Below are 11,405 nucleotides of genomic sequence, written 5' to 3'. Positions count from 1 at the left end.
AGATAGATAGATAGATAGATAGATAGATAGATAGATAGATAGATAGATAGATAGATAGATAGATAGATAGATAGAAATAGATGTAGATCTACAGGGATTTGATCTCAAACCATGGTCAGAAGAAAAATCATAGAATTCAACTATATTTCATTCTGGGATTTAACAGACCATGAAGTTTGTAACTGTCCACAGCTCTTTCCTTGCAATAGTGGACATTATAATAATCAGGTGACTTTTTCTTCATTTATCTAAGTTTTATCTCAATGAATGTGGGAATTTTTAAATTGTAAAGTTTTTAACTATCCTAGTGCTTCTCCCAGAACAAGATCTTAATAAAAAGTCATGAGGAGAAATCTTTGTTACTAGGGAAGGAGGAACACAAAACATGGGGCACAAAGGCAGGCAAGCAGGAGGGAAAAAGGGAAGGAGGGAGGGAGGAAGAAAGGGAGGGGTAGAGAGAGAGAGAGGAGAGAGAGAGAAAGATCATGCTTCTAAAACACACTGACTGAATGAATCTGAACGAGCCATTTAACAGCCCAACACTCCAATAATTTCCCTACCAGAAATTTATAGAATCATTGCTGAACTGTATTAGAAGAGTGACACTTGTCTTCTTTGATAATAATAGAGTTTTAGATCCATGATGAGAAAACAAATAAGTCTTGTTAGATAATACAAAAAGCTCATGTTTTCTTTATGTGAAACAATAATAAGGTCTATTGGCATTCCCAAAAATTTTAGCATCATTGCAAAAGTCTTAACTTTCCTGCTTTTAATAACACATTAGCAGATCATAGTTATTGCCTTTGAGGAATGATTCAGAAATCATTTGTTCAAGCAGAATTCCTATAAAATATTGCAGAACAGTGTCCTGATATTAAACAATAAGATTTTATTTTTATTAACATAGCTTAATTTTCATATGACATAAGTTTAAAAACATCAAAAAAAATAAACAAAAAAAATCACAATTTTAAGATGCAATGTAATGGCGAAGGCATTATTTTTTGCTTTTGGGAGGGCAACTGGGGTTAAGTGACTTTCTCAAGGCCACACAGCTAGTAAGTGTTAATTGTCTGAGGCCAGATTTGAACTGAGATCCTCCTGACTTCAGTGCTGGTGATCTGTTCACTGCACCACCTAGCCCCCTCTGAAGACACTTTCTTTTTTTTTCTCTTTTTTTATTTTTTAGTTTACATCATTCATTACCACAAGATTTTGAGTTACAAATTTTCTCCCCAGTTTTCCCTACCCACCACCCCAAAACAGTGTTCCCATGAATATCTCCTCCCCCAATCTGCTCTCTCCCATATCTTCCCCCATTCACCTTTCAACTTTCCAGTATGGCATGGTGGATCTCTATGCCCCAGTGCCTGTACAGTGTTCCCATGAATATCTCCTCCCCCAATATGCTCTCTCCCATATCTTCCCCCATTCACCTTTCAACTTTCCAGTATGGCATGGTGGATCTCTATGCCCCAGTGCCTGTATATCTCATTTTCCAGTTACATGTAAAATATTAGTAATAATATGTATAGATATTTTTAAACATTTGATTTTAAAACTTTGGATTCCAGATTTTTTTTTGCCTTCCTCTCTTGTCACCTGCCTTCACTGGGAAGATAAGCAATTCAATATAGGCTGTACATGAGTAGCTACGCAAAACATCACCATAGTGAATATATTGTGGAAGACTAACTACATTTCCCTCCATTATATCCTGCCCCCCCCTTGTTCTATTCTCCATTTTGATACTTTCCCTTTTCAAAAGTGGGTACTTCCAATTTCCCTTCCCCCCAAGCCTGCCCTCCTTTCCATTATCTCCCCTCTCTTCCCTTTCCCCTCTACTCTCCTGTAGAGTGAGTTACCCTATTTAGTGTGTATGTCATACCATCCCTAAGCCAAATTCAATGAAAATAAGGTTGACTCATTCCCTTTTGCCTTCCTGTTCTTCCCCTCCATTGTTACAATTTTCCCTTACCTCTGCTATATGAGAAAATTTACCCCATTCTGTCTCTCTTTATCTCCTCTCATTATATTCCTCTCTCACCTCTTAATTTCACCTTTATCATCCCTTCCTATTCAATTGGTCCTATGCCCTCTGTCTATGTACACCTGTAGATATATATATATATATATATATACACACTCACATATGTATTCATATGTCCACATACCCTCCTATATATGTATGTATACATATACAAACACACACACACACACATATATATACATACACACATATACATTTCTTTCCCTTCAACTATTCCCATACTGAGAAAAGTTTCATAAGTTACAATAACTGTTTTTCCACGTAGGAATACAAGTAGTTCAAATTTGATAAGTTCCTTATGATTTCTTTTCCCTGTTTACCTTCTCAAGCTTCTCTTGTTTCTTGTATCTGAATGTCAAATGTTCTATTCAACTCTGGTTGTTTCATCAAGAATGCTTGAAAGCCCTCTATTCCACTGAATGACCATATTTTACCCTGGAACAGGATACTCAGTTTTGATGGGTAAGCGATTCTTGGTTTTAATTACAGCTCTATTGACCTCCAGAATATCATATTCAAAGCACTTCAATCCCTCAATGTAGAAGCTGCCAGTTCCTGAGTTATCCTGATTGTGTTTCCACAATATTGAAATTGTTTCTTCCTGGCTGCTTGTAAAATTTTCTCCTTGACCTGGGAACTCTGGAACCCAGTTATAATATTACTAGTAGTTTTCTTTTGTGGAAATTTTTCAAGAGGTGATCAGTGGACTCTTTCAACCTCTATTTTGCCCTCTGGTTCTAAAACATCAGGGCAATTTTCCTTGAGAATTTCTTGAAGGATGATTTGTAAGTTCTTTTTTTTGATCATGGCTTTCATGTAGACCAATAGTTTTTAAATTTTCTCTCCTGGAACTATTTTCCAGGTCAGTGGTTTTTCCAATGAGATATTTCACATTGCCTTCTATTTTTTCATTTGTTTAGATCTGTTTAATGGTATCTTGATTTCTTATAATGTCACTAGCTTCCATTTGCTCCAATCTAATTCTGAAGGAGTGATTCTCTTCAGTGAACTTTTGAGATTCTTTTTCCATATGGCAAATTAGTTGTTTTTTTTCACATTAAACTGATTTAATAGTCTCAAAATTCTGTGACAGATTTTTGGTCAAGTTGTTTCCATTTAAAAATTACTGATTTTGAAAACTAATAACTTAAAACTGCCATGAAACTAATGGTCCACAAAACATTCCTTTCCCCCTGAAACTTTTACAATGCATTATAATCGTTAGCCAGTCTTTTACTATTAAACTTAAATGACCAATCGAGACAAACAGTTCTGAGACAGTTCTTCCACCACTGATTAAGACTGGGGTGGCAGGTGTTGTACAGAATATTCATTTAGCCTTCTGGCTCTTCTGGGCAGATTTTGTGACCTTCCCAGCTCCAGGAGCTTTCTTGTCAACTGCCTTGATAACACCAACTGCAACAGTCTGTCTAATATCATGGACAGCAAAATGACCCAGAGGAGGAAAATCAGAGAAGCTCTCCACACACATGGGCTTGCCTGGAAACATGTCAACAAGAGTAGCATCACCAGATTTCAGGAACTTAGGGCCATCTTCCAGCTTCTTACCAGAATGACTATCGCTCGTTTCCTTCAATTCAGCAAACTTGCAATCAATGTGTGCAGTGTGACAATCCAAAACAGGTGCATAGTCAGCACTGATTTGGCCTGCATGTTTCAGGATAATAACCTGTGCAGTGAAATCAGCTGCTTCCATAGGAGGATCATTCTTGCTATCACCAGCCACATTACCACAGCATATATCTTTGACAGACATGTTCTTCATGTTGAAACCAATGTTATTTCTTGGCAGAGCCTCACTCAAAACTTTATGGTGCATTTCAGCAGACGTTACTTCAGTTGTGTCATTGGGGCAAAGTGACCACCATGCCTGGTTTTAGAACACCAGTTTCTACTCAGCCAATGGGTACAGTACCAATACCACCAATCTTGTAGACATCTTGGAGGGGTAGACAAAGGGGCTTGTCAGTTGGACGAGGTGGTGGCAGAATGCAATCCAAAGCTTCAAGCAGTGTAGTTCCATTAGCATTGCCATCCTTATGAGTGAACTTCCATCCCTTGAACCAAGGCATATTAGAGCTTGGCTCCATTATGTTGTCCCCATTCCAACCGGAAATTGGCACAAAAGCTACTGTGTCAGGGTTGTAGCCAATCTTCTTAAAATAGGTACTGACTTCCTTGACGATTTCCTCATATATCTTCTGGTTGTGGGGGGCTCGGTGGAATACATTTTGTTTACACCAACAATCAGTTGTTTTATACCTAGTGTGTATGACAGAAGGGCATGTTCATGGGTCTGCCCATTCTTTGAGATATCAGCTTCAAATTCACCAACACCAGCAGCAACGATCTGGACAACACAGTCAGCCTGAGATGTGCCTGTAATCATGTTCTTGATAAAGTCTCTGTGTCCTGGAGCATCAATAATGGTCACATAGTACTTGCTGGTCTCAAATTTCCACAGGGAGATATCAATAGTGATATAACACTAACGTTCAGCCTTCAGTTTATCCAAGACCCAGGCATATTTGAAGGAGCCTTTTCCCATCTCAGCAGCCTCCTTCTCAAACTTCTCAATGGTTCTCTTATCAATTCCACCACATTTGTTGAAAAGGTGGCCCATGGTGGTGGATTTGCCTGAATCTACGTGTCTAATGACAACAATGTTAATGTGAGTCTTTTCCTTGCCCATTTTTCTGGAGGTTTAGCGAGAGTTTTCACAACACCTGTGTTCTGGTGGCAAACCCATTGGGACAATGCAAATTCGTTTTTTTTTAAGGCATTCTTCTCCTAATTGGATTTTTGGGCCTCTTTTTTCATTTGAGTTAGTCTATTTTTTAAGGTGCTATTTTCTTCATTCAGGTTGTTGACTCTCATTTCATAATTTTCTTGCATTGTTCTCATTTCTCTTCCCAATTTTTTTACACCTCTCTTATTTGATTATTAAAATCCTTTTTAAGCTCCTCCATGGCCTGTAACCACCTCATATTGTTCTTGGAAACTTTTGGTGCAGGAGTTCTGACTTCATTGTCTTCCTCCTGTTCCATGCTTTGATCCTTTTTGTCCCCAAAATAGGAGTGTATAGTTGGGTTGCTCTGTTTTCTTTGCCCACTCATGTTGTCACTCAATAACTTGACTTTTGGGCTTTTTGCCACAGAAGAATTCTGCTACAAGAAACAGGAGCTTTATCCCTAATGCTGAGGTTTTCTCAGCTGCTGAAGGTATTAGTTGGGTGCCCCCTCTGAGGCCTCCACACACTCTGGCAAGCTGGTCACATACCTCAGGACCTCCACCCTAGACAGAAATCCAGGTCGAAACAGGTTAAAGCAAGAGTGATAACCCCTCAGACTGGTAGCTCTGTCCCCCTACAATCTGCAGACCAGGAGCTGAAGCTGCCCCATGGTGGTGGCTGCAAGGCCACAGCTCCTCAGTGGCTTCTCACCCTAGCAGCAGAGGCCGACCACACTACCAAGTACTGGATCCCAAAGTCCACACTGCACTGACCTCTCACTTTGTCCATAGCATCTATGGATTGATAATTCTGGAGACCACCACAGCTGCTGGTGATCTGAAGTCCCTCCCACCAGCGGCTGATCAGGCTGCCCTGGGGCTAAGACCTCTGGCTCGAGGAGCTGGGCTTGGTTCCCAGAGCACTGCACTGGCCCCTTCTTGTGCACATGCCAGACTGTCCTCAGTGGGAGGTTAGCTTCCCTGTGTCATTTTGTGGGTTCTGTAGCTCCAAAGTTTGCCTAGAGTCATTTTTTACATGAATTGGGGGAGGTGGAGCCAGAGCTTTGAGGAAGTCCTATTTCTACTCTGTCATCTTGACTCCTCCCCCAAAGACACTTTCAATATAAGTATTTGTGAAAGTTATTCCTAATTTCAAGGTATGGAAAATTGAATGAGTAGAGAATGATCCTGACTTGCCTGGAACATTAGATTTTGCTAAGTTCTACTTTGCTATATGACTCTGATCTTTTCATCAGGAATGTTTGAAATTTCTATACTGCATTAAATATCCATTTTTTTCTTAAAGGATCATACTCAGTTTTACTATGTAGGTTATTCTTGGTTGTTATCCAAACTCTGTCTTCTAGCATGTCATATTATAAGCCTGTATCTCTTTTAGTATAGAAACCACTAAGTCTTCTGTTATTCTTTTGTTTTTTTTTTTAAGCAATTGGGGTTAAGTAACTTGCTCAATGTTACACAGCCAGTTTTTTTGTGTGGGTGTTAAGTATCTGAGGCCAGAACCGATCCCGGGTTCTCCGGACTTCTGGGCCAGCGCTCTCACTCACTGTGACACCTAGACACCCCATTCTTTTGTGATTCTACCATATTCCACAATATTTGGATTATTTCTTTTTAACTGTTTGAAGTATTCTCTCATCTGGGAGCTCTGAAATTTTACTATATTATTCCTTGGAATTTTCATTTGGGGATGTTTTTCAAGAGGTGGTTAGTGGATCCTTGAATTTCTATATTATCTTCTGTATCAAAGGTATCAGGCTTGTTTCATTGATAATTTCTTGAAATATGATGTTTAGCTTTTTTCATGTCTTTAAAATATTCCACTAATTCTTAAATTTTCTCCCTTGCATCTATTTTCCAGGTCAGTTGTTGTTTTTACCCTATGAGATAATTGACATTTTTTCTATTTTTCCTTGTTTTGACTTTGTTTTATTGTTTCTTGTCATCTCATTAAATGATTGCTCAATTCTAATTTTTAAGCAATAATATTCTTCAGTGATATTTAGGACCTCTTTTTGTATTTGGCCAATACTACTTTTTAAAGAGTTGTTGTCTTCAGAATATTAGTGTGCTTATTTTACCACTTCATCAATTGAAATTTTTAAGGTGTTATTTTATTCAGAATGTTCATGTCTCTTTAACTAAATAGCAAATTCATTATTTCAGTCCTTCTTGCATCACTCTCATTTCTCCCCCCTCCCCACCAAAAAAAAAATGTATTTTTCCTACTACTCTCAATTTTTGCTTAATATTTCTAGGACTTATTGTTGGGTTTGCTTCCATTTAGAATTTTCCTTTGGGGTTTTTTAATAGCTGTTTTTCCATTGTTGTCTTCTGAGTTTAAGTCTTTATCTCCCTGGACAACATAGTACCTCTTGATGATGATTTTTTTTTTGGTTTAGTTATTTTTCTGATCTTTTTCTTGGTTTTAAACTTGATGTTAAATTTGGGTCCAGCTCACCTGAGTGTTAGAAGACAATATCAAGAGCCTCAGACGTTTTTATGTTGCTGCTTTTAGTGTTTGTTGTGGGGTCAGCAAGGTTTTTGTAATTTTTCCAAGGTTATATATCCCTAGGAGAAGTGTGACCACTGTTTTCTTGCTCTGTGCTCTATTCTTTACCTAGAAAAACTTCCTGATCCTCTCCAGCTGCAAGCATTACAGCTCTTCTTTGCTTTGCAATTGTGAGCAGCGGGACCTTGCTCCCTTTTGGCTGATCACCAGTGCCCACCAGTGCTCTTCTCTGCACTGGAATTTTGACTCAGACCTGTGTGTGGGCAATCAAGTTGCCATTTAGCACCTACTGTGCCATGTAATCTCTTTCTGTACCAGTAGTCTGAACTAATTAAGTGTCTCAGGACAGTGAGTTCCCACACCTACTGGATCAGATGGGACTACCGCTACCAATGGCATGTGTGTGGGCTACAGAAAGGCCTCCACCCAGGTGTCACATACTATTCGTGCCAAGTTGTTAAGTTTTCTTTGGCAAGAACATTTTTTTTACCCAAATGTTTTGTTGTTTCCAAATTTTGATTGGAGGTATTTTTTTATAAAGTTGTTTGAATGGAAAAAAAACAGAGAATTAAGTGGGAACCTAGCCCTAATCTGATATCTCGATTCAATTCAATAAAAAATATTGTTTCATTTAATTTTATTTGTTATTTTTTTTCAATTACATGCAAAATAGCTTCCATTTATTCTTGAAATTTTTTAGTTTAAAATTCCTCCTCTTTTCCCCTCTTTTAAAAAACAGGCAATTTGAAAGAGATTATACATATGCATTCATGCAATTTTTTTCCATATTGACCATGTTACAAAGGAAACCACAGTTCAATAAACCAACATAAAAGGAAGTTTTTAAAAAGCCACTTTCCGTAAAAGTTCAGACTCTTCAATTCTTTCTCTGGAAGTGGTTAGCATTTTTCATCATATGCCCTTTAAAAATGCTTTGGATTAGTGTATTACTGTGACTAGCAAAGTCATTCACATTTGACCATCATATGATTTTTTTTTTAATGTTTACAGTATTCTGCTGATAGTGCTCATTTAATTTTGCACAAGTTCAAGTATGTCTTGCCAGATTTTTTTAAAGCATTCTACTCATGATATACAATTTTAAAAGTTGAATTGTGATTTCAACCTTTTACCTTTTGCTTTGGAGAGATCTTGATTGTAAGATTTCATTTTCTTTACAATAGTTGGAAAATAATTATGTGGTTACTAACCATGGCTCATTGTTACTTGAGAATTTTTTTAAATTATGTGACCTTTTGTTTTCTTTATACTCTTGGATTTGGTGTTTAGCTGAGACATTCCAAGACATATTCATTGTTAGTTTATTTTTGTGTGCTTAATTTGTTTTTAAAATGGTGAATGTTTTTTTAATTTATTTTATTTTCTCTTTTCTCTTTCTCATTGTTCAAGGCAATTTAACTATTGGCTTCTTAAGATTTGACCTCCAGGCTTTTAAAAATTATTTGTATGCTCACCCATTTTAGGCAGCAGGCTCATGCAGTGGACAGACCAGGTATCTGTCTTTCTGTCTCTGTCTCTGTCTCTCTCTGTCTCTGTCTCTGTCTCTGTCTCTCTCTCTCTCTGTCTCTCTCTGTCTCCCTCTCTCTCTCTGTCTCTCTCTCTCTCTCTGTCTCTCTCTCTCTGTCTCTCTCTCTCTCTGTCTTTCTGTCTCTGTCTCTCTCTGTCTCTCTCTCTGTCTCTGTCTCTCTGTCTGTCTGTCTCTCTCTCACACACACACACCCCTCCAACAATCCCCATTCCTCATCATAATATATTTGATGGTGAATATATCACATTAAAAAATAAAATCTTATTTTAAGAAGTGAAATATACAAAAAACAAATAGTGATGAACTAGATGAAAAGAAGAGCTGCTAGGCAGGTCTGTGGAATTTTTATTAAGGAAACACAATATTGCAAATTTACTTCCCATAGTCACTTTCTGTGTAAAAGTCAGAAACATAGAAAAATCATTAACCTCTCTGGCTACTGAGTCTTTTAACTATAATGTAACTGTTTTGAAAGTGGTGATGATTGATGTGCCTTACTTCTATGAAGCATTAGACCACAACTTGGAATAATCTTCCACCTTTAGTGACTGTACCTGCATTTTCTAATGACTCCCAAATTTGTCATTGTTCTGGACAAAATGGCCCATGATTTTGAGAAAACAAAATGATTATTTTTCTGGGTTATTGAAACCTGATCCTTTGGTCTCATGTCCTTTTTCAGAAGAAAATATTTGGACTGATATTTAAGATGTTATTTTTTTTTGCTTTGTTTTGTTTTTATCTTCAAAGCTCCATGGTTCTCTGTTTTAACATGTTTGTTGTCACAATTCAATGTGTAAGACTTTTTCATCCCTTAGAAAGGATTATAACAATTGGGAATCTGGGAATCACTATTGATTAAAACAAATGGACTGATTGTTGGGTAACACAAGGAAAAAACAACAGAGACATGTATCATCCATAGACTTATGTCTTTAGAATTATCCATCAAAATAATAAAGAGGGAACTGAATGAATGGAAGCACACAAAGAAGCTCATGAGAAACAGGATGACTTTGGTGGCTCTGGTCTCTGGAGAAGAACTGGGGTTAACACTGGTCTTATGGATGTGTTGGACTTGCCAGTGATGTTTGTACAAAACAACCACCATGTAGCCACTTGCAATGGCCATGAGCCCCACAAACAATACATCATAAAGTGACTTCCAGATTATAAGTTTTGAGGAATTCAAGGCATATTTGTCCACAGAACAAAGTCCAAGGTTTCTACTCAGATTACTCTTTGTGGCTTCCTTAGGGCCAGTCACATACAGAGGCACAACCCCATCTACCAGCAAATTGAGTACCCATATGAAAACACAGAATGGAACAATGTACTTTTGTCCTCTAGCTTTGAGCATTACACAAATTGGACTGCCAGAACTGACGGTAATGGCCTGGAAGACACTCAGAAGGCAGGTAGTGCAAGTGGAAATGCTCCGGGCCACTCTTTGAAAATAAATTATGATTTTACATTCAGTATCACCCAAGAAAAATTTCTGAATGCAAGAATGGATTATCCATGGAACTCCCCTCAAAAGAATCACTGCAAAGTTGGAAAAGGCCAAATTAATGAAAATCAGTTCAATGGGTCTTATTCTTTGACCAGTGAGTATATTAAAGATATACAAATAAAGGAATAAGCCATTCCCAAATGTTCCAATTATAATCTGAAGCATGAAGAAAATACATAGGAGACCATCATAAGGAAGCATTCCTTTTTGTCTTTTACAGAAAAATGATAATCAGATCCGAAGTTACCTGGGAATAAAAGGAAAGGAGTCTGTCATAAGAAATAACAATGTGAAATGAGATTCCAACCTCTGCTCACCACTGTGATAAACTTCAGTAATATTTGTGTGTTATACATAAATATACAATTTTAGGAAATGCTTTTCCATACCTTATTTTTTTATGTTAAGAATGCAAGCATTCCTATCTTTTAGCATTGTAAAATGTTTACACTTATAGGTAGAGACAATTTTATCATTATGTCTCTGGTGTCTTTGTGAATTTTTGACAAATTTTAAGGATATTTATATTTTAAAGGTTATCTAGAGGCAGATGACAAAGATCATGAAAGACTTATTGAAAAAATGTAAGAATTCTGGTTCAAGAAAAACTTAAATATGGGGCAGAGTCAAGATAGTGGAGTAGAAACAGGACTTCCCCACAGCTCCTGCTCCCACCTCCTGCAATTCATGTAAAAAATGACTCAAAACAAACTTTGGAGCTACAGAACCCACATAATGACACAGAGAAGCTAACTTCACACCGTAGACAGCCTGGCAGGCTGGCAGGAAGGGGACAGCATAGCACACTGGGAGATGAGTCCAGCCCTCTGTGAGCTGGAGGTTTTAGCCTCAGGGAAGCCACAACCAACTATCAAAAGGATGGACTTCAGATCACCAGCAGCTGTGGTGGTTTCCAAAATTATCAACCCATAGATGCTAAGAACAAAATGAGAAGTCAGTGCAGTGTGGACTTTGTGGACCTAGAGTCAGGGAGTGAGGTATGGCC

At 37.7% G+C, this 11,405-nt stretch overlaps 1 protein-coding gene and 1 pseudogene across 1 annotated transcript; both read right to left on the bottom strand.

Moving 5' to 3' along the window:
* Nucleotides 1–3,235: 3,235 nt before the first annotated feature.
* LOC138163460 (elongation factor 1-alpha 1 pseudogene) lies at nt 3,236–4,828 on the bottom strand (annotated as a pseudogene).
* Nucleotides 4,829–9,700: 4,872 nt separating this feature from the next.
* Nucleotides 9,701–10,600, bottom strand: LOC138163459 (vomeronasal type-1 receptor 3-like). Its single transcript, XM_069090919.1, has one exon. The coding sequence runs from the start codon at nt 10,598–10,600 to the stop codon at nt 9,701–9,703; it is 900 nt and encodes a 299-aa protein (XP_068947020.1).
* Nucleotides 10,601–11,405: the final 805 nt, after the last annotated feature.

This window comes from Petaurus breviceps, unplaced genomic scaffold, assembly GCF_028583685.1.
Source record: "Petaurus breviceps papuanus isolate PSGF00001 unplaced genomic scaffold, PetGlider_PUasm1.0 188, whole genome shotgun sequence".
Classification (NCBI taxonomy): Eukaryota; Metazoa; Chordata; class Mammalia; order Diprotodontia; family Petauridae; genus Petaurus; species Petaurus breviceps.
Note: the sequence above shows the minus strand (reverse complement) of the source record. Positions and strands in the feature narration are given on the sequence as shown.